Source organism: Panthera pardus, unplaced genomic scaffold (assembly GCF_024362965.1).
Source record: "Panthera pardus isolate Hobbes unplaced genomic scaffold, ASM2436296v1 HiC_scaffold_12, whole genome shotgun sequence".
In the NCBI taxonomy this organism is placed as follows: Eukaryota; Metazoa; Chordata; class Mammalia; order Carnivora; family Felidae; genus Panthera; species Panthera pardus.
This window is the reverse complement of record NW_026526677.1, coordinates 39,142,991-39,166,807: the sequence shown is the minus strand read 5'-3', so window position 1 is coordinate 39,166,807 and position 23,817 is coordinate 39,142,991. Positions and strand designations below refer to the sequence as shown.

The 23,817-nt window shown below is 41.1% G+C and overlaps 1 protein-coding gene across 2 annotated transcripts in view; it reads left to right on the top strand.

Annotated features, from left to right (window-relative positions):
- Window positions 1–23,817, top strand: part of NELL1 (neural EGFL like 1) — an 874,069-nt gene that overhangs the window by 5,748 nt on the left and 844,504 nt on the right. For both annotated transcript variants that reach the window (XM_053899887.1, XM_053899886.1), the window contains exon 2: window positions 2,698–2,826. In XM_053899887.1, coding sequence (XP_053755862.1) covers window positions 2,698–2,826 — 129 coding nt within the window. The remainder of the gene's footprint in view (window positions 1–2,697; window positions 2,827–23,817) is intronic.

The window sequence follows — 23,817 nt, the reverse complement described above, 5'->3', positions numbered from 1 at the left end:
CCAGTCTCACAAGAGGCTCATGGTGCTATGACTTGAGCCAATAGACGCCCATCAGCTCAGTGCTTCTTTGCACAGAGTTGGTATTCTGGGATCAGTTTTTGCGAACTGAGTCTGTGTGAGGGATGAGCAAGTAGGATGGGAACTTAAGTGAGATCATGATGTAAAGTTGGAGCGTATCCTCTTCCTCCTCCTCTTAAACACACACCTCAAGGGGCACTTGGGTGACTCAGTAGGTTGAGCCTCTGAGTTCGGCTCAGGTCATGATCTCGTAATTCGTGAGTTCGAGCCCTGCGTCAGGCTCTGTGCTGACAGCTCAGAGCCTGGAGCCTGCTTCAGATTCTGTGTCTCCCTCTCTCTCTGCCCCTCCCCAACTCACACCCTGTCTCAGTCTCTCAAAAATAAATAAATGTTAAAAAAAAATTCACCCCCCCCCCCAAGCCCTCCAATGATTTCCTATTGCAATTAGAATAATATCCATCTCCTTGTTGTGGCTCAAAAGGAAGGGTCTAGTCTTTGGCTTCATTTTCTACCACTTTCCCCCTGCCCACTCTGCTCTAACTGTACCAACTTTTCTCTGTGCCCTGAACATTGTTTGCAGTGTGCTGTTCTCCACACCTGGAAAGCTTTCTCCCCAGATCTTGCCATTACCAGCCCCTGCAGGCGTTCACATTTCAGCTCAAAGGAACCTTCCCTGACTGTGCTTTCTAAAGCCCCACCCAAGGTGCTTTGTATTCCATCACTTTGTTTTATTTTCTGCATAGCATTTATTGCCAACTCGGATTATCTATTTTTTTTTTTTTTTTTTTGGTCCTCTTTTCACGCCTTACCCTAGGAATGCATGCTCCAGGAAGACAGCTCCAGTGCCCAGCCATGCATATTATTAGATAGTAAAAACTCAGTAATACCTGTTGAAAAGGTATTAAATGAACGCGTGAATGCAGAGTGAGTAGAAGAAAGATTTGTCTTTGAGTAAACTGGTCTCATAAGTGGCTGCATTTGGAAGGGGCAAATTTGAACCTTTAGCTTAGAGGACAAGGAGAAACCTGGCAGAAATGGAGAAGGCAGTTTACTGTGCCTTCAGTTTAACCCTTTGTCCGCCTTGGCAATGACAGGCTACAGCCAGACCAGCCTTCTGTTGCTACAGCAGCTCCTGTTTTTCCTCATAGGAAAAGAGTAAGGAGAGGGTAGATTTCCTTCCTCAAATCTGTGGAGGAAGGGGTGAAGGTGAGAGAGCTGATGAGGTTGTAATAGCTCACGATGTCCTGATGAGCCTTCACTCAGCCTCTCTGGGACAAATCGGTGTGAGCTTTCCAAATCCTGCCTCAGCAACTGCATTACCAGCAGACGAAAGTTGACAGCTGTTGCTGATTAAAACATTTCTGACTGTGCGATCAGAATTGCACTACTGAGATGCTAAGTGTAGATAGATGCTGCCTTTATGGCTTAAACACAGTCCGTTACAGTGGTCTCTAGCCTTATGAATCCATGTAATCGGAAGTCACTTTGCAATCACAAGCGTGCCATTGCACAGAAGGCCCCCTGGGTGAGAGAAAGCCTCAGGCATTTGCCTTTCTTAGGTAAGGCTCAGGGCCATGTTTCCCTGCACTAAGGTTCTCCAACATTGTTGTCAGGGTATTTAACTTTCAGGAATCCCCTTGGCGGGAATTCTCTGTTGTTTCTCTTTTTTGGCCACTCCCTCCAACCCCCATCTCGAACAAGGGCAGGATTCCTCTTCTTTTTTTTTTTTTTTCTTAAAAAAAATTTTTTTTTTAATGTTTATTTATTTTTGGGACAGAGAGAGACAGAGCATGAACGGGGGAGGGGCAGAGAGAGAGGGAGGCACAGAGTCAGAAACAGGCTCCAGGCTCTGAGCCGTCAGCCCAGAGCCCGACGCGGGGCTCGAACTCACGAACCGCGAGATCGTGACCTGAGCTGAAGTCAGATGCTTAACCGACTGAGCCACCCAGGCGCCCCTGGGATCCCTCTTCTTTGTCCTCTTCTGAATCATGATGAATAGGGAACACTCTCCAGAGTGATGGTGGTGTCAGGGTTTGCTACTGCGTCAGTTTCTGAAGCAGGTAGATCAGGGCTACTATCCAGTATCCTCGGTCCCCAGATCTGAAAAAGCTTGATAGCACAAAGTTCCTTCAAAATTCCTATGACGGCAGAAGCTACTACCCCTGAGCTGAACTCATTTGGTGGTGAAACTTGACCTCAACTGATAGGAGGCTAGGTATGGTCTTTGTTTAGCCAACTAGAGGACAACTTCATAGTTTTTGCTTCAGAAAGACTGTGTTTTGATTGTGGGGTACTGATTCAGACTTTGCTTAGGGTGTTCCATCAAATGTATATAGGCCACAGTATCTGATATGATAATACATTCTGATATGATAATACATTCTGAATCTGAAATGTAGTTGGCCCTGAGGGTTTTGGATAAGAGATCATCAATCCTTAATGCATGGGGAATGAGGGTGGGGGTGGGGACAAGGAAACTACAATATCACTGGGCCCTTGGAGGAAAGAATTGCCCTCCTTTCCCTCTGGAAGGTAGCATATGCTCGCACTCATCACTGGCTTCCTGGTATACCGTGCCACTCTTGGCCTCTATAATTTCTGTTCCATATTGCTGCCAGCAGTCTATATTTGAAGCCAAGACAGCTCTTTGTGTTCTTGTTTTTTTTTTTTTTTTTTCAGTGGTGGGATTCGGGACGGACCCTGACCTGCAGGTGGATATTATCGCTGAGCTCGACCTCGTGAACACCACCGCTGGAGTCACTCAGGTGTCCGGACTGCACAATGCCAGCAAAGCGTATTTATTTCAAGGTAAAGACACCTCTTCCTTTGCACGGGGGCAGAGCTTGGGGAAGGAGGATCTGTCTGGTGAGTGTTCATATGGTGTGTGTTTGTCGGAAGATCATCTCTGCTATTTCTCTTGTGTTATTGTCATAAGGAATGTTCGGAAATGCCAAAGGTGTTCAGATAGTCGAGGGGGTGTGTTCTGTGGGTGAGAGGAGGGGCACTAGAGGCATGGTTGTGAAATATTTGGTTTGGTGGTGAAATTTTTCCTTGGGTATTTTTTTGGGGGGGATCTAAAGTCGATTGAAGTTGCAAAGCCCTTGAAAGCCATTGGCCAGCCATATTATTTTTTTACATGATATTTCTTTAACTGTTATCTTTATCTTTACCTGTACCTATACTATACCTACACCTATCCTTATTCATAGATCTCTCTCTCTCCCTCTCCCTCATTTAATGGGCACGTGAGCACGGAAGATGTTTTATGGATGAATTAACATTCATCCATAACAGAGGATGTTTTATGGGTGAATTTAGGGGTGCAACTTACTTGGTTCTCAGTAACCCAGGGAGTATAGTATGTTTCTTAAAAGCCCACTGCCTGAGATCAAATTCTAACTTTGCCACTTATTGGCTTTGAGACTTTGGGCAGTCCCTTAGCCTAACTGTGCTGATGTCCTCGTCTAAAATACTGGTACCTACCTCCTGGGGCTCTTACAAGGATTAGAGGAGCCAGTCCATCGGAGTGGTTACGACAGCGTCTAACACATACCGTGGATCCTTAATAAGTACTAGCTGTTAGTCTGGAGCTCCTGCTTTGGACCAGGCAACATGCTAATAATAGGGTTACCAGGTACCAGTAAGAGTAAATAAGAAAGGTGCAGCCCCTGTTCTAAAATGTAATGAGAGAAACAGTCATTACCCAAGGAATCATTGAATGACAATTGCTGTACTTACTGTGAAGGGGATGTATAGCCTGCCAAAGAGTAGTACGGGGAGAAATGGTGGTGGTCAGGTAAAGGTTACCCTGAAAATTGATGTGTCAGCAGAGACTTGAAAAATGAATAGAAAGCCCGGTGCAGGAAGGGGTGGGGGTTCAGAGCATTCTGGTCAGGGAAAAATAGTATGTATGAAGGTCTTAAGGCAGAAACCAATAGAAGGGTGGCTAGTATTGGAAAGAGTGGTCAGTGGCTGGAGAGGCAGGCAGGGGCTGGGTTATGCTGGACCCCGTGGGCAGATCTGATATCCAGGGGTTTAGGTATGCTGATGATTTATGGCCAGTATCCATTCTGATAGGTGGAAGGCCGTGTATACTTGTTAGCTATTGTAATTATTACCCCTGTTTGGAGTGCCGGGTTCGTGGTCTCTTACTTTACTCTCAGTGCTGTGGGGGCCTTTGCGGAGCTTGCTGTAGGGGAGTGACCTGATTAGATGTGATAGGCAGCTTCGGTATTCCTCTGTGAAAATTCCTGGCAGGGTTCTTTTAACTCGGCCTTTTGTGAAGATAGCAAAAGGATCGTTTTAGAATGACTGGACCAGTATTAAGGGATGAGATTTACATATTTACTGCAGAGATAACTTAAGCCTTGTTAATGACATGTAATAAACCTACAGACATTATATGATGATATATAACAAGCCTATGGACATGTTAGTTTCCATTTACTCTTACTAAAGAATTGGTGAAGTCCCTAAAGTGGGTATCGTTAAGAGTATACAAGATGGAATGACTTTTCTTTTTGCATTGTACAAGGTCGGTCTGCTCAATTACTGTTGAGAGGCCATGCTTCATGAAGGCAGAAGTCGTATCTGTTTAGGTACCCCTACATCTCTAGAACCAAGTACCATGCATGGCGTGTAGTAGGTGACAGATACACATTTTTAATTGAATTAAAATATCCTCTGTCCAATATGCTCTGTAAAAGCCTTATTGCTTACTTTCACTGTTCATTTACTTAATTATTCCACAAGTACGGTCTTCCTAGGCAAGAAATCTGTTAATATGTGTACTCTTTGCTTTGGCCAACTACCTCTGGGACATCTAGCAGACTCCAGCCATGGGGAGGGGTTTTCACTTCTGGGGGAAGAGTAACTTCATTATGGGAGGTTGACTGAAGAGGACTTTCCCTTAAGAACCCTTGTGGTTATATTGGGCCTACCTGGGTATTCCAGAGTAATCTCTTTACCTCAAGATCCATCATTGAATCACATGCTAAAATCCCTTTTGCCACGTAAGGTAACATGTTTGTGGGTTCTGGCAGTTAGGACACGGACATCTTTGGTGGGCCATTATTTTGCTTATCACACAGTCTGCCCTCTAGCCTCCAAAGGTTAATTTCTGTCCCACATGAAAAATACATTCACCTCATCCCAGTATCTCCCAAAGTCATAACCTATTATGGCATCTGCTCAAAGTCTAGAATCTTATCCAGTCTTGTCAGCTGATGATCTAAATAATCTACATCAGGTATGACTGTGCCTCTGAGTATCATACATTTGGGGACAAAACTCTTCTCCATATGTGGATCTCTGAAAAGTAGGAAACAGGTAATTTGTTTCCCAAATACAGTGGTTGTGTAGGTGTAGGGTGCCCGTTATAGACAGTCCTGTCCAAAGGAAAGAAATAGAAAGGAGAGGGGCCACGAGTCCCAAGAGATTTTGAAATCTAGCAGGGCCAGGGAATAATCCCATGTGGTCCTTGGCTCTGCCTTCTGGGCTCGTGACTCATTCCTTTGAGTTATTCTTCCTTTTTCAGGCAGAGTAGCATGGGTGTGTGGCTGAGTAGTTTTAGCAGCCTGTTTCCTGCCTGTAGTATTTTGGAAGTCTGTCAGCCTTTTCTCGTTTCATCCTGTCCGTTTTCTTCAGTCCAAGTTGGCAGTGTTTCTGCTGGTATAACATTCTCAGGAACATTTAGGGCCTCTGGTGCATCGGACAAGAGGCGCCCCCACAGATCTATCTAAGATCTATCTTAGATACCCCCATCTCTGTTCTTGGCCTATGCCAAGATGACTGAGGGGAGCCATGAGTCACATACCCGATCTCTTCAAAGAGCTGTCCTGTGATTGTATCTTCTGAACTTTTGATCATCAGAGGCATTAGCAGAAAGTTGTTCAGCTATGCCTGTGGCTTTTCTCCCAGAGCAGAATTTCCTGACAGGGAATCTCCTAATTTTATCATCTTTTGCAGTCCAAATAGGCTGAGAATTCTCCTACTCCTCGGGCCCTAGTTTCTTCTGCTTGTCAGCTCATCCCTCCGTCTCCCTTTCCTGTTGTCTTTTACTATAAGCAGCAAGGAGAAACCAGTCTATACCTGCAATACTTTGCTTGGAAATCTCATCTGAATGTCCAGGTTCATCTTTTGGAAGTTTTGCGTTCCGCATTACTACAGGACACAATTCAACTAAGCTTTCTGCTACTATGTAACAAGGATCCTGTGTCTTCCGGTTTCCATTTCCTTTTTCGCCCTTACCAGCAGTATTTAAAAAAAAGTTTATTTATTTATTTTGAGAGAAAGAGAGAGCGCGTGAGCAGGGGAGAGGTGGAGAGAGAGGGAGATAGAGAATCTCAAGGAGGCTTCATGCTGTTAGCACAGAGCCTGACACAGGGCTGGATCCCATGATCCGTGAGATCATGACCTGAGCCAAAATCAAGAGTGGGGCACTTAACTGACGCAGCCACCCAGGAACCCCACCAGCAGTATTTTTAACGTCCGTGTTTCTACTAATGGTCTGTTCACCATGATTTAAGTGTTGTCTAAGATGATACAGGTTTTCTGTACCATGTTCTTTACCTCATTCTGAGTCCTCACCCGTGGGGTCTTTAACATCCATATTTCTGCTAACAGTCTGTTAGCGGTCTAGGCTTTTTCTCTCATGCTTCTCAAAATTCTTTGAGCCTCTGCTCCTTATTCAATGCCAGAGGCACCTCTATGTTTTTAGTTATCTGTTACAGTAGCATCCCACTTTCAGGCGGCACAGTCTGTATTAGTTTCTCATTGTTGCTGTAACAGATGGCCACAGATTTAGTGGCTTAAAGAGATTTATTATCTTATAGTTCTGGAGGTCTATGGGCTTCAGGAGGGCTAAAATCAAGGTGTTGGGAGAGCTGTGTTCCTTCTGGGGTCTTTGATTTATTGTCTTTTCTAGCTTCCAGAGGCTGCCACATTCCTTGCATCATGGCAGTGTCATTGCAAATTCTGCTCTGTTGTCCCATTTCCCTCTTTCTCTCTTTCTGTTGCCATATTGTCTTCTCTGATGTTAACTCTTCTGCCTCTTTTCCCCCCCTTATAGAGACCCTTATAATTATATTGGGCTCACTCAGACAATCCAGGGTAATCTTTTTATCTCAAGATTCATAATGTAATCACACCCACAAAGTCTCTTTTGCTATGTAAGGTAACATATTTACAATTTCACAGGATTAGGAGGTGGACGTCTTTGCTGGGGGAGGGGGGCGCCTCATTTTGTCAACCACAGGATGGTTAACACTGTTGGGCAGCCCTGTCTAATAGCAACGCAAGATGAGGCCTATTTGTAATTTTAATTTTTGTGGTAGTCATGTTGAGTAAAAAGAAATGACTAATATTAATTTTAACTCTACATTTTATTTAACCTAGCATACTAAAAATATTATTTCAACCTATGGCCAATACAAAAATTTATTAAGATATTTTGTAAGTTTTTACAAAGTCTCCAAAAATCTGTTTTGTATTTCATACTTATAATATACCTTGATTTAGATGCTAAGTTTTCATCTGAAATAATTGGTCTATATTTAGATTTAATAAAATTTAAAATTGAAAAGTAGATTTGCCAAGCTATTCCATACATACTCATGTAAGTGTCAGATATTAAAAATTAAACAGCTTTACTGAAGTACACTTGACATATTCTGTAATAATAAAGTGTACATATTCAAAGTGTTCAATTTGGTAGTTTTGACATATGAATATACCCATGGAACCATCACCACAGTCAAGACAATGAGCATACCTCTCACCCCAAAAGCTTCCTCTTTTTCCCTTTTGTAATCCCTCCTTCCTGCACTTCTCTGCCCTCATCCCCAGGCAACTCCTGATATTTCTGTCACTATAGAATAGCTGGCGTTTTTTAGGAATTTACATGTATAGAATCATACAATATGATCTTGGGTCTGGATTCTTTCACTGATCATAGTTATTTTGAGATTTAAATGTGGTGTGGCATGTTCAGTGCTTTTTTAATAGGCAGTGTAGTTGGGTCTTTGCTTTATTTTTTCCTTTTTCCTTTGTAACCAGTAAAACAATATCTATATTTTTATCAAGGTATGTAGACTATTCATAGACTGTTCATGTCATTGTTGACAGATTTAAATATATATGTGTGTGTGTGTAAAAATTTTTTTAACATTTATTTATTTTTGTGAGAGAGAAAGAGAGAGAGAGAGAGGGAGAGAACACAAGTGGGGGAGGGGCAGAGAGAGAGGGAGACACAGAATCCGAAATAGGCTCCAGGCTCTGAGCTGTCAGCACAGAGCCCAAAGTGGGGGTTCATCCCATGAACAGTAAGATCATGACCTGAGTCGAAGTTGGATGCCCAAATGACTGAGCCACCAGACGCCCCAACATGTTTATATTTAAATACATCTTTTTTCTATTTGTTTTCTACTTGTTCCCTCTATTCTTTGTTCCATTTTTTCCATTTTTTTGGCTTCCTTTGGATTAACTGAAGTTTTTTGTTTAATGGTACCATTTAATTTCTGTTGTTGGCTTATTAACTATAACTCTTTTTTATTTTAGTTTTGCTTTAGAGTTTATAGTATACAACATTAGGTTATTACAGTCTACCTTCAAGTGAGAGTATGCAACCTTATGTATAAGAACATTTCAATCATTTGCTTTTTTCTTCCTGACCATTGTTTTGTCACACATTTTACTTCCTCATATGACATTATTTTATTATTATTATTATTTTAAGTTTTTTAATGTTTATTTATTTTTGACAGAGAGAGAGATAGAGCACGAGTGGGGAAGGGGCAGAGAGAGGGAGACACAGAATCTGAAGCAGGCTCCAGGCTCTGAAATGTCAGCACAGAGCGTGATGCGGGGCTTGAACCCACGGACCACGAGATCATGACCTGAGCCAAAGTTGGATGCTCAACTGACTGAGCCACCCAGGAGCCCCATCATTATTATTATTTTTATTTAATCAGTCAATTATCTTTTAAAAAAATATTTATTTATTTATTTCTTAGAGACAGAGAGAGAGAGTGGGGAAAGGGCAGAGAGAGAATCCCAAGTTTGATGCGGGGCTTGAACTCAGGAACTGTGAGATCACGACCTGAGCTAAGATCAAGAGTTGGATCCTTAACTGACTCAGCCACCCAAGTGCCTGAACAGATTTAGATGATAAGAAAATCAATCACATATTTACCCATGTAGTTACTCTTTCCTGTGTTTTTCTTTTCCATCTGGTATCATTTTCATCCTGTCTGAAGGCTTTCCTTTAACACTTCCTATTGTGCCAGTCTGCTGGTGATGAATTCTTTTGGATTTTGCATGTCTGAAGAAGTGTTTTGTTTTTATTTTTTGAAAAATATTTTTGCTGGGTGTAGAATACTGTGTTGACAGTTTTTTTTCTTTCAGTACTTTAAAGATGTTGATTCACTGTCTTACCACTTGCACTGTTTCCAACAAGAAATATGTATCATTCTATCTTTGTTCCTTTGTAGGTAATTTTCTTTCTCATGATTTTAAGACTTTCTCTTTATCATGGATTTTGAGCAGTTTGACTATGATGTATCTTGGTGTGATGTTCTTCATCTTTTTTTCTGTGTGAGATCTCTTGCACTTCATCAAAAAATTTGGAAAAAATTTGGCCATTATATCTTCACGTATTTTTTCTGTCCCTGTTTCTCTTCTTTAGGGACTCCAAGTTACATGTATGTTGGGCTGCTTAGTGGTGCCAGTTTACTGATATTCTGTTCATTTCAAAAAATCATAATTCTCTTTTCTCTCTATTATTTTCAATAGTTTCTATTGCTGCACTTTCAAGGTCACTGAGCTTTTATTCTGTAGTTTCTTTTATTATTATAATTTAGTGCTTTTTAAAATCTCATATACTATAGTTTCATCTCTGTAAGTTCAGTTTTGACTCTTTAAAAAATATTCCATGCCTCTCTTTAACTCTGAATAGATGGAACACAGTTACAATAACTGCTTTATATTTCTGTGACAGCTAATTCTAATATTTATATCAGTGCTGGGTTAATTTTGATTGGTTAATTCTTCTTCTCATTACTACTTCCTTACATGGCTGGTAATTTTTGATTGAATGCCAGACATTGTTATTTACCTTGTTGGTGCTGGCTATTTTTGTATTCTTATAAATATTCATGGTATTTTTCTAGGACACAGTTAAGTTACTGGGAAACAATTTGATCTTTTTGGATCCTACATTTAAGGATCCTACATTTTGGATCCTACATTTAGATGGCCAAGAGCAGTGCTAGTGCTAATAGGTAGAGTAGAGCTAATTATTTCCCATCACTGAAGCACGTCCTTTTGTGTACTCTACCCAATTCCCTATAAATCGTGAGATTTTTTGGCTCAAGTGGTGGGAATAGGCATTGTTCTCAGTCCTGTGTGTATGTTGAGCACTGTTACCTTTTGGGCTCTGGTTCTGTGTTTTTTGGTAGTTTTATCACATGTATGCAATCCACTGAGTACTGATCTTAAGAGAGATCCATATTTTTTCTGTCTGCTGTCATCTCCTCTCATGTATATTGTCCTGTGAAATCTAAGTGCCTTGGTCTCCCCAAACTCTCAACTTCCTCACCTCAACTCAGGGAAGTTGCTGGGCTCTGCCTGAGTTCCTCCTCCCTCCGACACAGCGCGGGGACTCTCTTGGAGCAATAAGCTTGGGTAATGGTAGCACTCATCTGTATTGTTTTCCATTTCTCAAGGATCACTGCCCTTCACTGACTGACAACCAATGTCTGGAAAGCTGCTATTTCATTGAATATTCATTTTAAATTTAAATTCAGATTAATTCAAATTCAAAATCAAAATGTATTTCCTCAACCGCACTAGCCATATTTCAAGTGCTCAATTGCTGGATGTGGCTGGGGTTTACGATATTGGACTGTGAAGGTCTAGACAGGCTCTGAGCTTTTACTGTTTCACCACACCACATTTAAATTTTTTTTTCTTAGCGTTTATTTATTTTTGAGACAGAGAGAGACAGAGCATGAACGGGGAGGGGCAGAGAGAGAGGGAGACACAGAACCGGAAGCAGGCTCCAGGCTCTGAGCCATCAGCCCAGAGCCTGATGCGGGGCTCGAACCCACAGACCGCAAGATCATGACCTGAGCTGAAGTCAGCGCTTAACCGACTGAGCCACCCAGGCGCCCCGTCACCACACCACATTTAATATGGGCATGTTACAAAATCCTGTCTTTCTTTTTTTTAATTCATATATATGTATGTATATATATATATATATATATATATATATATACACATTTAATGTTTATTTATTTTTGAGACAGAGAGAGACAGAGCCTGAGCGGGGGAGGTACAGAGATAGAGGGAGACATAGGATCTGAAACAGGGTCCAGGCTCTGAGCTGTCAGCACAGAGCCTGACGCGGGGCTTGAACCCACGAACCATGAGATCCTGACCTGAGCTGAAGTTGCATGCTTAACCGACTGAGCCACCCAGGTGCCCCTAATTCTTATATTTTAAAAAAATGTTTATTTTAAGAGAGAAAGAGAGTGAGAGCGAGAGTGCAGCACAAGCGGAGGAGGGGCAGAGAGAGAGAGGGAGAGAGAGAGAATTCCACGTTGGGCTCTGCACTGTCACTGCAGAGCCTGACTCAGGGTTTCATCCCACGGATCATGAGGATGACCTGAGCCAAAATCAAGAGCTGGATGCTTAACCGACTGAGCCACTCAGGTGCCCTCAAAATTCTGTCTTTCAATATGAATACATGATAGTAACTGGCAAGCTACTTAAGCTCACTGCCTTAGAGTACTTCCATTTACTCGTTGATGAAATGGAATCATATATATATACATTGTATTTATATGTATATTATATATATGTAATATATAGATATTATATGTATGTAATATGTATTGTTATATTGTATATATATGGTATATATGGTTGTAGTGAGGATGAAATAAATTAATACATATAAAGAGCCACACCTGTAGTTGGTACATGGTGAGCTGTCATTTGATGTGAGTTCATACATTTTTAAATAATAGAATATGACTGTGGCTGCCTTCTCCTATGTATATCATCTGTCTTGTGCGTTGTTAGCGTCAGATTTTAACGTGCAGAGGTATATTGGGATAGTGGGAAAAGCAGAGGACTGGGGAAGGGGCAGAAGATTAGGGCTCAGAACTTTATATGTAATAGTTTATATCATCCTCACTGCAACCACATAAGGTAAGTACTTTTATTGCCCCATTTTGTCAATGAGTAAATGAAAGTACCTTGAAGGAGTACTTAGGGGTACTAGTGGATATGTCACTTAATGTTCTCAAGGGTCAGATTCCTCATCCGGAAATGGGAAGAGTACACAGACTGAGTGTAAGAATTAAATGACAAACTATAAGAAGGTACTTTGAAATGCGTAAAGTGTAAAAAACAAACTCATCATTCTTTCCTGCATTTATTTTTATTCCTCCTCCTATTTCACCATTCTAAGTCTAGCTCTGAGTTGATGTGTATTAAGGGAGTGAAAACCTTCATTTCATTGGCTAGCCTGATAATAATATTGATGAATTTAAGTAGGAAGCTTGCTTAACTGGAAACGCTTCTATCATACCGGCTCCAAAGCCTGATAGGATTATTTGGGGGCTAGCTAGCCTTTTACGGTTGTCTTTGTCACTGCCTTCTTTGTGTAGTGCAGACAATTGAATAAGTACGATTTTTATCCACTTCTTACTTGAAACCAATTATATTAGGAATTGGGGTTGGGGGCAGAGAGAATGAATGGCTATGTGTAAGACTGGCATGGATCTTTTCTAAGCTGAAAAACACCCTAAATACCAGCTTTAGAGTGTCAAAGTCATTTTAGACTTGTCAAAGTGTCAAAGTCATTTTGGAATACCTCTGCTTTGCCTTGAATGGGACTCAGAGAAGGCCTGAGGGTTTGGAACTCTACTTCTCCCTGACTTGACTGTACCTTGGTGTTACCTGGTGGGGAGGATGTGTCTGTCCATTGGTGTCTCATTTATAAAAGTGAATTAGAATATGCATGGGTGAAGATTCTTTAATGTGTTGGTTTTTTTTCTTCTGCCAGTAAAATGCTACCTTATAGGAGTTCTATCTTAGAAGAGTTTCTAAAGAAAAAAGTATCTTTTTTTTTTAAAAAATTTTTTTTAACGTTTATTTATTTTTGAGACAGAGAGAGACAGAGCATGAATGAGGGAGGGTCAGAGAGAGGGAGACACAGAATCCGAAACAGGCTCCGGGCTCTGAGCTGTCAGCACAGGGGCCCGATGCGGGGCTCGAACTCACGGATCGCGAGATCGTGACCTGAGCCGAAGTCGGCGCTCAACCGACTGAGCCACCCAGGTGCCCCGAGAAAAGTATCTTTCAAGTAGCATGTTTTCTGTGACGAGATAGAACAGAGGCTAATGTGGGATACTTCCAGAAGATGGAGGCATTCTAGGATTTGTGCTAGATGTTGTGGGAGACACAGACACAAAGGCAAAGATCTTGACCCCAATGAGGTTATAGCCGAGAAGGGCAAACACAGAATGCCCTTGGACACTCGAATGGAGAGGAGAAGAGAGCTGGATTGTCGTGGGTTATAGAAAAAGTCCCAAGTACGTTGAAGAGAAACTTCTCACTGGATGACCTGGGGAATGCTTCCTGGAGGAGGTGGCATCTCAAGCAGACCTTGAAAAATGGACAGGAATTAAATATATGCAGTTTGTGTTCATAGGCGCACTGCTCATGGGCACTCATTTTCACAAAAAGGTACTTGAAGCTTGAGTTATAGCTCTTAATGCTCTGAAACTCTGAGGAAGATGGAGTTACCCAAAGGGTTTGTTTAATGCTGATCGTCCGCCTTTCCTGCCACCCACTATTGCCCAAGTCTGAATTGTTTTTTCTGTTGATTGGATGCGCCTAGTCACTAATTACCTCTGGGAGCATTTACAAGGCAACCTCACTTGGAGTGGAGTGATTTAGTATAACTCTGCATTTAATCAATTAGTGGAGTGATTCAGTTCACATACCAGCATTTCTCAAATATAGGTATTTTTGCTCTTGCCAAAATGAAACTCAAGCAAGCTGTGGGAATGGAGAGGGTTTTTCAGGTTCCTCTCTAGGCAAATTAACACCTGCACTGGCATATTTGGGAAAATCATTCAGTGGCTGTGTGACTAAATGTATATCATAGAGAAAATAAATAATTTCCTAAATCTTCACACTTGTAACATCTGCACTTAAATCTGTTTTCTCAGTCATGTTCCTTCTCCCATCAAATAGTACATTAAGGAGAGCGGAGATGGAGAGAGACAGCAGAGAATGTAAAAAGATAGTAATGCTTTTAGAAACTGCTATGTATATGGACCACTTCCAAACTAACATATTGACCTTGGGCAAATTACTTTACCTCTTGGGATGTGTTTTCTCTCTGGACATTGGGTAATAATGGTAATGTCTATGATACACAATATTTTAAGGGTAAATTTAGATAACATAAATTCATTGTTAGCAATAACAAACTTAAATGTTAATCCATATTATTATTAAGAGTTCAGCAAGTATACACTTTGTCATTAAGTATTTAGCAGATACCTACTATGTGCTAGGCACTCTTTCAAGTATAAGGAATATAACGGTAAGCAAATTAGACAAAGTCCGGCTCTTGAGGGGAAACAGACAATAAGCAAGGAAGTATAGAGTAATTTCAGATAACTTCATTTATTTAAGTTCAGATAACTTTAAACAATTTATGTTTTTAAATGCAGGAAAATATTTCTGTGTTATTTTCTCCCAAAGAGTATTTGCAATTATCTATTTACTTTGTAACAAGGATGGATCAGTTGTCTGAACTGGATTTTTTTTTTATTATCTCAACCCCTAAAGTTTATTTGTCCTTTAATCCTTCCATCAACCCTATTACTTTTGTACTATTTTCATATCCTTCGAACAGATGAAGAAATAAGACCTAGAGAGTTCTAGTAACTCACATTATCTGTAGGGACAGACAGGGGATTTGAATTCAGGAGTCTATACCTGCAGAGTCTATGTCTCAGCCCCACTCCACCTCCAGGTTTTCTTTCCCTAATATATCAGAGTAGGAGTGGATAAATAAATGTAATGTGATAAAGATACAGCTTCTCTTAAGAGAAAGCGAAGGGGGCGCCTGGGTGGCTCAGTCGGTTAAGCGTCCGACTTCGGCTCAGGTCACGATCTCGCGGTTCGCGGGTTCGAGCCCCGCGTCGGGCTCTGGGCTGATGGCTCAGAGCCTGGAGCCTGCTTCCGATTCTGTGTCTCCCTCTCTCTCTGCCCCTCCCCCGTTCATGCTGTGTCTCTCTCTGTCTGAAAAATAAATAAACGTTAAAAAAAAAAAAAAAAGAGAAAGCGAAGGACATCTGCCAAAATCTCTTTGGCAGGTGTTTTAAATCCACTAGGACAGATGGTGGTCTTGTCAGTTGGTGAATTCCATTTAATAGAATTTTATGATTCTTTCACTGGGAGGGGCCTGCTGAATACCTGCAGATGAATACCTGGTGATCCGTTTGGCAGCCCAAAGAGAACTTGCAAAAGTCAGAAGTAACCAATGGGGCTACACTTAAATGTGTATCCATTTAAAATGTAGTCTCTGTGGCCTTTTGACCAGGTTTTCTTTAAAAAAATTTTTTTAAATGTTTATTTATTTTTGAGAGACAGAGTGTGAGCATGGGAGGCGTAGAGAGAGAGAGAGAGAGAGAGAGAGAGAGAGAGAGAGAAAGACACAGAATCTGAAGAGGCTCGAGGCTCTGAGCTGTCAGCACAGAGCCTGACGCAGGGCTTGAACCCACAAGCTGCAAGATCATGACCTGTGCCGAAGTCGGACGCTTAACCGACTGAGCCACCCATGCGCCCCTTGACCAGGGTTTTCTTGAGAGACCCTTGTGGGAGAATTAGATCAACATTGACAGCAATGCTGTCTGATGCATGCTGTGATTCTTAATTGGGATTTGTTTTAACATATTGGGACTAAATTCCTTTCTGTGGGAACACATCTCTAAAATTAGAATGTAAATCGGTAGAAAAATATGATTTGATATGCAAATATTTTATTTAAATACAACTTTTCGTGGATATAGCCGGTGCATGAAGTGGAGCCAAGATGTGCTGATGAGCTAGGCTGGCTCAGCCCTCATGCTTACATCCTGGTAAAAAAATACGGCACATGAGCTGCCTGACAGCACAGGGTTGCACAGTAGGCATAGGACCCCGTGCCTGGGGATGCAGCTTCTAGCATGGTTCCCTCACTTGACTGCTGGTATATTACGTAACTACTCTGGGCCTTGGGTCTTTAAGGTCATAACAATGTTTTAACTTGGCAGAGGAGTTACTCTGCCAAACAAAAGAAAAACACGTACAAGCACAAGGGATAAAAGAAGCAACGATGCTGTCACTGTCCCCCAGAATCAGATGTTAACATTTTGTCTGTTTGCTTAGAACCTTAAAAAATCTCAGAATAATTTGAAATCTGTGTTCCCCTCTCAGTGCCTTTCTTCTTTCAACCTTTCTACCAGCCGTCACTAACATGGTTGGTGAGTACTCAGTCCGTGTGTGTGTGTGTGTTAACCACATTTATATGTGTTCACATATGAGAAATATAAGGAGGGCATATGTATAGTGGCTAAATGTATAGTCTTAGGAGCCAGACTGCTCAGATTGAAATCCTAGCTCTCACTGTTACTAGCTATATAATGCTGGGCAAGTTCTTTAACTTCTTTTTGCCTCATTTTTTTTCCTATGTGTGATATGGGGATAATAAAGCATCTGTCTCCTGGATTGTTCTCTGGATTAAGTAAGTGGATTCATTATTGGACATACAGTAAACATTCAGTGAATGGTTTGTGTGGCTTAAAAATTATATAAATGGCATCATTCAGTATGGATCTTTCTGGAACTTATTTCACTCACAATTATTCTTTTGAGGACATATAGATCTTGTTCATTAGTTTGAACTGATCCAGAACACCTCAATGCACTCATCTGTTTGTCTATCGATGGAGACTTGGCTTGGTTCAGATTTTTCAGTGTGTGTTTTTGTGCATGCCTCCTTGCCCATGGTTTTTAAATTCTTAGTATATTTACCTTTCCATAGAGAACATTCTTTAAGGGAATCCTTAATTGTCCAACAAACCTTTAGTCCAGTCCTGTGGTTGGTCACCTCCAGTGATGGAGATAACATTGTATCATGAGTCAGCTCATATTGTTTTTAGGCTACTTTCTCAGAAATAATTTAAGGGAACACAAATTTTGGGTTAATGCAATTCCCTTCTATTGCTCCCACCTAAATCACTCCAGTCACATTGGCCACCTTTTGGTTCCATGAGCACACCAAGATTTTCCCTGACCCACACCATTCCTCCTTGCAAGAGGCCTAGAAGACCTCCTTGTCCCTGCACTTTCTGTACCTGGCTCTCATTCTTAAATGTCGCTTCCTTAATGAGGCCTTCTCCTACTCTCTTCCCTATAAGGTCCCCTGTTTTATTATCAACCACTACTTCCTGGTGTTTAGTCCTTCAGAGTTACCGGTAATTGAAATGATATATTTCTCTTTGTTTCATTTAACTTTGTCCGTCTGCTAGTCTATCATAGATCAGTCCGTGTCTCTGCTTGTATTGTTTTCTGTTATAAATCATTACCCAGCATGATGTCATTGCCTGGCACTTATAGTTGGCACTCAGGAAAGATTCGTGCAGGTAGAGGCACTTGTGACCACAGAGTAAGTGTAAATCCTCTTCCCATGAGATAGCCTCTCAGGTATTTGCAGGCAGCTTTCAAGGTGTTCCATCCTTACTTTCTTCAGGCTAAACATCTCTGATTACTTCAGTAGTTCCTTATTATGGGCCAAACAGAGGTTTGTTTGTTCTCACTTACTATGGCTCTTCTCTCAGTTCTCGGTTCTAGATCTTAGGCAGTTGGTTTTTTGGATTCATGTTTATATCCTTGTGTTCCTTACCATTAGATTTTATTACTATGTAAAAGGGAGAGGCTGGGTTAAATCACCAAGGTCACTTGCAGTTCTTAAAAATGGAATTGGCGGGGTGCCTGGGTGGCTCAGTTGGTTAAACCTCTAACTTTGGCCTAGGTCATGATCTCGCCGTTCCCAAGTTCGAGCCCTGGGTCGGGCTCCGTGCTGACAGCTCAGACTGTGGAGCCTTTTTCAGATTTTGTGTCTCCCTGTCTCTCTGCTCCTCCCCCACTCACACTCTGTCTCTGTCTCTCTCTCTCTTTCTCTCAAAAATAAAGAGACATTAAAAAAATTGGAATTGACTATTCCAGAACAGCATTGTCCGATAGAACTTTATATGATGATGGAAATGTTCTAGATCTGCACTGTCCAAGACAGTAGCCACAAGTCGCATGTGGCTACTGAGCACTTGAATTGTGGCTGCTATAACTGAGGAACTGAATTTTAAATTTTATTTAATTTGAAGCATTTTAAATTTAAGTACCATACCATATATGGTTAGTGGCTACTGTATTAGACAGCACAGTTCTGGAGAAAAGCTTACAGAATTTTAAAAGATGAGATGGTGTGTATAACGTATTTAGAAAAACCAACATGGGGATAGACTGGCCTGGTCAGGGTCAGGATTCATTTACTCAGTGGTCTTTTACTTAGTTAATAGATTTTTTTCTTTCTTTTTTTCTTTTCTCATTGAGCATCAGCAACGTCCTAGGCACAATACTCGGTGCTGGAGATTTAGCTGTGAAAAAGACGATCTTCGCCCTTGCTCTCATTGGACTTTCTATCTGGTGCAGTGGTCCTCAGCCCCGGTGTCGTATTAGAACCATTTGGGGAACTTGAAAACATTCTTATGCTGAGGACCAACCTTTAAGAGATTTTGATCCCCTTATAAAATAAGTAAGTCATGGGGATGAAAAGTACAGCATAGGGAATATAGTCAATAATATGTAATAACTTGGTATGGTGACAGATTGTAGTTCCACTTATTATGGTGAACATTTCATAACATAGAGAATTGTCTAACACTAAGTTGTATACCTGAAACCAATATAAATAAAACATTGTGTGTCAACTAAAATGAAAAAAAAAAGATTATTATTTATTTGATCTAATGGGGGGCCCACATTAGACTTGGATAGTCTTGTAAAAACTCCACTGGTGAACCTATTTGGTAGTAAGGTTCAGAATCTCTGGTCTAGGGGAAAGTAAGTATCCTTCTTGATAAATAGGGGAGAGAGTCATGCTTAAGTTTCCACTTTGATGGGGAGGTTTGCTGCATATTTTGAAATCTCCCAATTGATGCCCACTTGACACAACCCAACCCTCCATCCCCACCAAAAGAAGGCCTTTAGTGGCCTGAAACATCGTGCTCCATGAGGTCAATTACATGGGCTTATTTGTTGTGTAATGGTGTCAAGTCTGCAAACTATTCTCAGTCTGTAAACTCGGTCTCCTTTCAAAATGTTATTAGTCTTCAAACTGGATTTCTCTGTCTGGAGCCTTTTTTTCCTTTAATATGTATATAATATATATAATATATAATATATATAATATAATGTTTATAATATATAATAAAATATTATAATATTATATATATTATATATTTTTTTAATTTTTATTTTTATTTATTTTTTATTTTTATTTATTTATTTTTTTTGTAGATGCTCGAACTTTTTATTTCAATATTGGATACAATATTGAATACTTTTTAATTCTATATTGAATTTATTTCAATATTGTTCAATATTTGAACAGGAAAAAAGCATTTATGCAAGTCACAAGCAGTAAAGGTGATTATAAAGTTTTTTTTTTTTATGCTGGTGTAAACAATTTTTTTTTCAATATATGAAATTTATTGTCAAATTGGTTTCCATACAACACCCAGTGCTCATCCCAAAAGGTGCCCTCCTCAATACCCATCACCCACCCTCCCCTCCCTCCCACCCCCCATCAACCCTCAGTTTGTTCTCAGTTTTTAAGAGTCTCTTATGCTTTGGCTCGTTCCCTCTCTAACCTCTTTTTTTTTTTTTTTCCTTCCCCTCCCCCATGGGTTTCTGTTAAGTTTCTCAGGATCCACATAAGAGTGAAACCATATGGTATCTGCCTTTCTCTGTATGGCATCACACTCTCCAGTTCCATGCACATTGCTACAAAAGGCCATATTTCATTCTTTCTCATTGCCATGTAGTACTCCATTGTGTATATAAACCACAATTTCTTTTTTTTTTTTAATGTTTATTTATTTTGAGAGACAGAGACAGAGCATGAGCAGGGGAGGAGCAGAGAGAGAGACACAGAATCTGAAACAGGCTCCAGGCTCCGAGCTGTCAGCACAGAGCCCGACGCGGGGCTCGAACTCACAAACCGTGAGATCATGACCTGAGCCGACGCCGGACACTCAACCGACTGAGCCACCCAGGCACCCCATAAACCACAATTTCTTTATCCATTCATCAGTTGATGGACATTTAGGCTCTTTCATAATTTGGCTATTGTTGAGAGTGCTGCTCTAAACATTGGGGTACAAGTGCCCCTATGCATCAGTACTCCTGTATCCCTTGGGTAAATTCCTAGCAGTGCTATTGCTGGGTCATAGGGTAGGTCTATTTTTAATTTTCTGAGGAACCTCCACACTGCTTTCCAGAGCGGCTGCACCAATTTGCATTCCCACCAACAGTGCAAGAGGGTTCCCGTTTCTCCACATCCTCTTCAGCATCTATAGTCTCCTGATTTGTTCATTTTGGCCACTCTGACTGGTGTGAGGTGATATCTGAGTGTGGTTTTGATTTGTATTTCCCTGGTGAGGAGCGACATTGAGCATCTTTTCATGTGCCTGTTGGCCATCCGGATGTCTTCTTTAGAGAAGTGTCTATTCATGTTTTCTGCCCATTTCTTCACTGGGTTATTTGTTTTTCGGGTGTGGAGTTTGGTGAGCTCTTTATAGATTTTGGATACTAGCCCTTTGTCCAATATGTCATTTGCAAATATCTTTTCCCATTCTGTTGGTTGCCTTTTAGTTTTGTTGGTTGTTTCCTTTGCTGTGCAGAAGCTTTTTATCTTCATAAGGTCCCAGTAGTTCATTTTTACTTTTAATTCCCTTGCCGTTGGGGATGTGTCAAGTAAGAGATTGCTACGGCTGAGATCAGAGAGGTCTTTTCCTGTTTTCTCCTCTAGGGTTTTGATGGTTTCCTGTCTCACATTCAGGTCCTTTATCCATTTTGAGTTTATTTTTGTGAATGGTGTGAGAAAGTGGTCTAGTTTCAACCTTCTGAATGTTGCTGTCCAGTTCTCCCAGCACCATTTGTTAAAGAGACTGTCTTTTTTCCATTGGGTGTTCTTTCCTGCTTTGTCAAAGATTAGTTGGCCATACGTCTGTGGGTCTAGTTCTGGGGTTTCTATTCTATTTTTTAATCTACAGTTTTCAGTTGTTCAGATTCTCGAATTTGAGACTAGAACTCAGCCCCAGTGGGCTGAGAAGAGTGAGGAACCAAATGCTAGCAAGGCGGAAGGAATGTTGACTTGGAACGGTCAAGGAGGAAATTTATGGTTGTATCACTTGACACAGTGTGGGTTTTGCTGTGGCTAATAACAGCAAGGGTTGGCTTCTTTCTCCGTGTTCGTCATGGAACGTGTGGGGCTTCTGGAACAGGCTGACAGAGCATCCTTTATGTGGAACATTGCTGGTTGTTGTGACTGAGGGAAAAGAGGCATGACAAAGCATGAGCTGACTTTCAAAGCTTCTGCCTGGAAGTACATCACTTTTGCTCAAAGAAAATTTCACGACCAAGTAAGGAAGTGACCTTCCCCAGAGAAAGACAGTAAATATTTGTGAACAATAATACGGGTTCTTATAGTCTTCCCTTCTCATCCCAAATATTGATTTCAGCCTCCTTTTGGCTCCCAAACACACTTTTTCCCCCTGCCTCTCTCTAGGGAGACCAGACAGAAATTTTATCCAGTCATGTAATAGAATCAAAGCCTAGAATCCTGTGATGGTCTTTCTATCAGATATTCATTTTGCTCCTCTTGCTTCAGATACTTATGAACAAAAAAGGCAAATTATTTGCTTCCCATGTACCTCATATATAATGTTAGATCAGGGGGAGAATAACTTACATAAATACTTTTTTTGGAAAGGGGAAGAATGGGAGATACACAGTTATAATAATTCTGGGAATTGATGGCGGGAGATGTTAGAAGGGTCCCTTACTTAGGAATTGGACATGTTCTTTTGTTCTCTGGAAGTAGATTTCCAGTCCATTGTTTTCTGTGGCTCTTGGTTTCACTTTGTTGGGAGTCCCTCCTCTTCCATTATCCTCCTTGGTGGCTGAAAAACTCTGTCACTCCACTTCTTCCCCATAGAAGGTTGGGGGCCAAGTGTTGTTTTGTTGCTTAAAGTCATAGTTTCTTAGTTGGAGCTAGTGTGGCTCTCTGGCTGTGAAACAGGAATAAAACTTGGTCATTTTTGTCATTGATTTAATTCCAGTCAGCTGTATGTACCAAGAGCCTCACTGACAATTTATTCTATTACATTAAACTTATCAGATTTTCATGGAAGAGCCAGACCCTTTTCTCCATTTCTCCATTTTGTCCAACTGAAAGGACTCACCGGCACTGCCTTAATTTGTTCAGATGTGTTTTTTTAATTATTTATTTATTTATTTATTTTTATTTATTTATTTATTTATTTATTGTTTTTTTTTTAAATTTTTTTTTTCAACGTTTTTTATTTATTTTTGGGACAGAGAGAGACAGAGCATGAACGGGGGAGGGGCAGAGAGAGAGGGAGACACAGAATCGGAAACAGGCTCCAGGCTCCGAGCCATCAGCCCAGAGCCTGACGCGGGGCTCGAACTCACGGACCGCGAGATCGTGACCTGGCTGAAGTCGGACGCTTAACCGACTGCGCCACCCAGGCGCCCCTATTTATTTTTTTAATATATGAAATTTATTGTCAAATTGGTTTCCATACAACACCCAGTGCTCATCCCAAAAGGTGCCCTCCTCAATACCCATCACCCACCCTCCCCTCCCTCCCACCCCCATCAACCCTCAGGTTGTTCTCAGTTTTTAACAGTCTCTTATGCTTTGGCTCTCTCTGTTCAGATGTTTTAACAACGAGTGGGGCGTCCAACCCTTGATTTGATTCTCATCTCAAGGTGGACTTTTGATTGGCCTGCTCAAAGTATTTCTGGGTTTTATTTGTCATTGTAGGGAGATGAGAAAAAGTTGTCTCTTCCAACCCTGGAAGCCCTGGAATTTCTGACTCTGTTCCCTTTCATTTCCATCAGCAAGGTGGCCAATTCTTTTCTCTTTCACCTTGTGCTAATTTGCTAGGGCTGCCATAACAAAGTACCACAGACTGGGTGGCTGAAACAACTGAAATGTGTTGTGTCTCAGTTATGGAGGCCAGAAGTCCAAAATCAAGGCGATGGTAGTGTTAGTTCCTTCTGAGGGCTGTGAGGGAAGGGTCTGTTCCAGGGCCCTTTCCTTGACTTGTTGACGGTTGTTTCCCCTCAGTGCCTCTTCATTTTCCTTTTAAGTGCATCTATTTGTCTGTATTTTCCCTTTTCACAAGGACACCAGTCATACTGGATTAGGGCCCACCCTCAGACCTCATACTAACCTGTTACCTCTGTAAAGATCCTATCTCCAAACATTTTGAGTTACTGGGAGTTAGGGCTTCAAATTTGAATGTGGGTGGGGAGGGATATATTTCAATGCAAAGCACGTCTCTTTCCTCTAGTTCTTGTCAAATGCAGCCAATAGTAATCAAGGCACATACTAACTTTCTGTTTTTCAGGCTCATCAGCTAC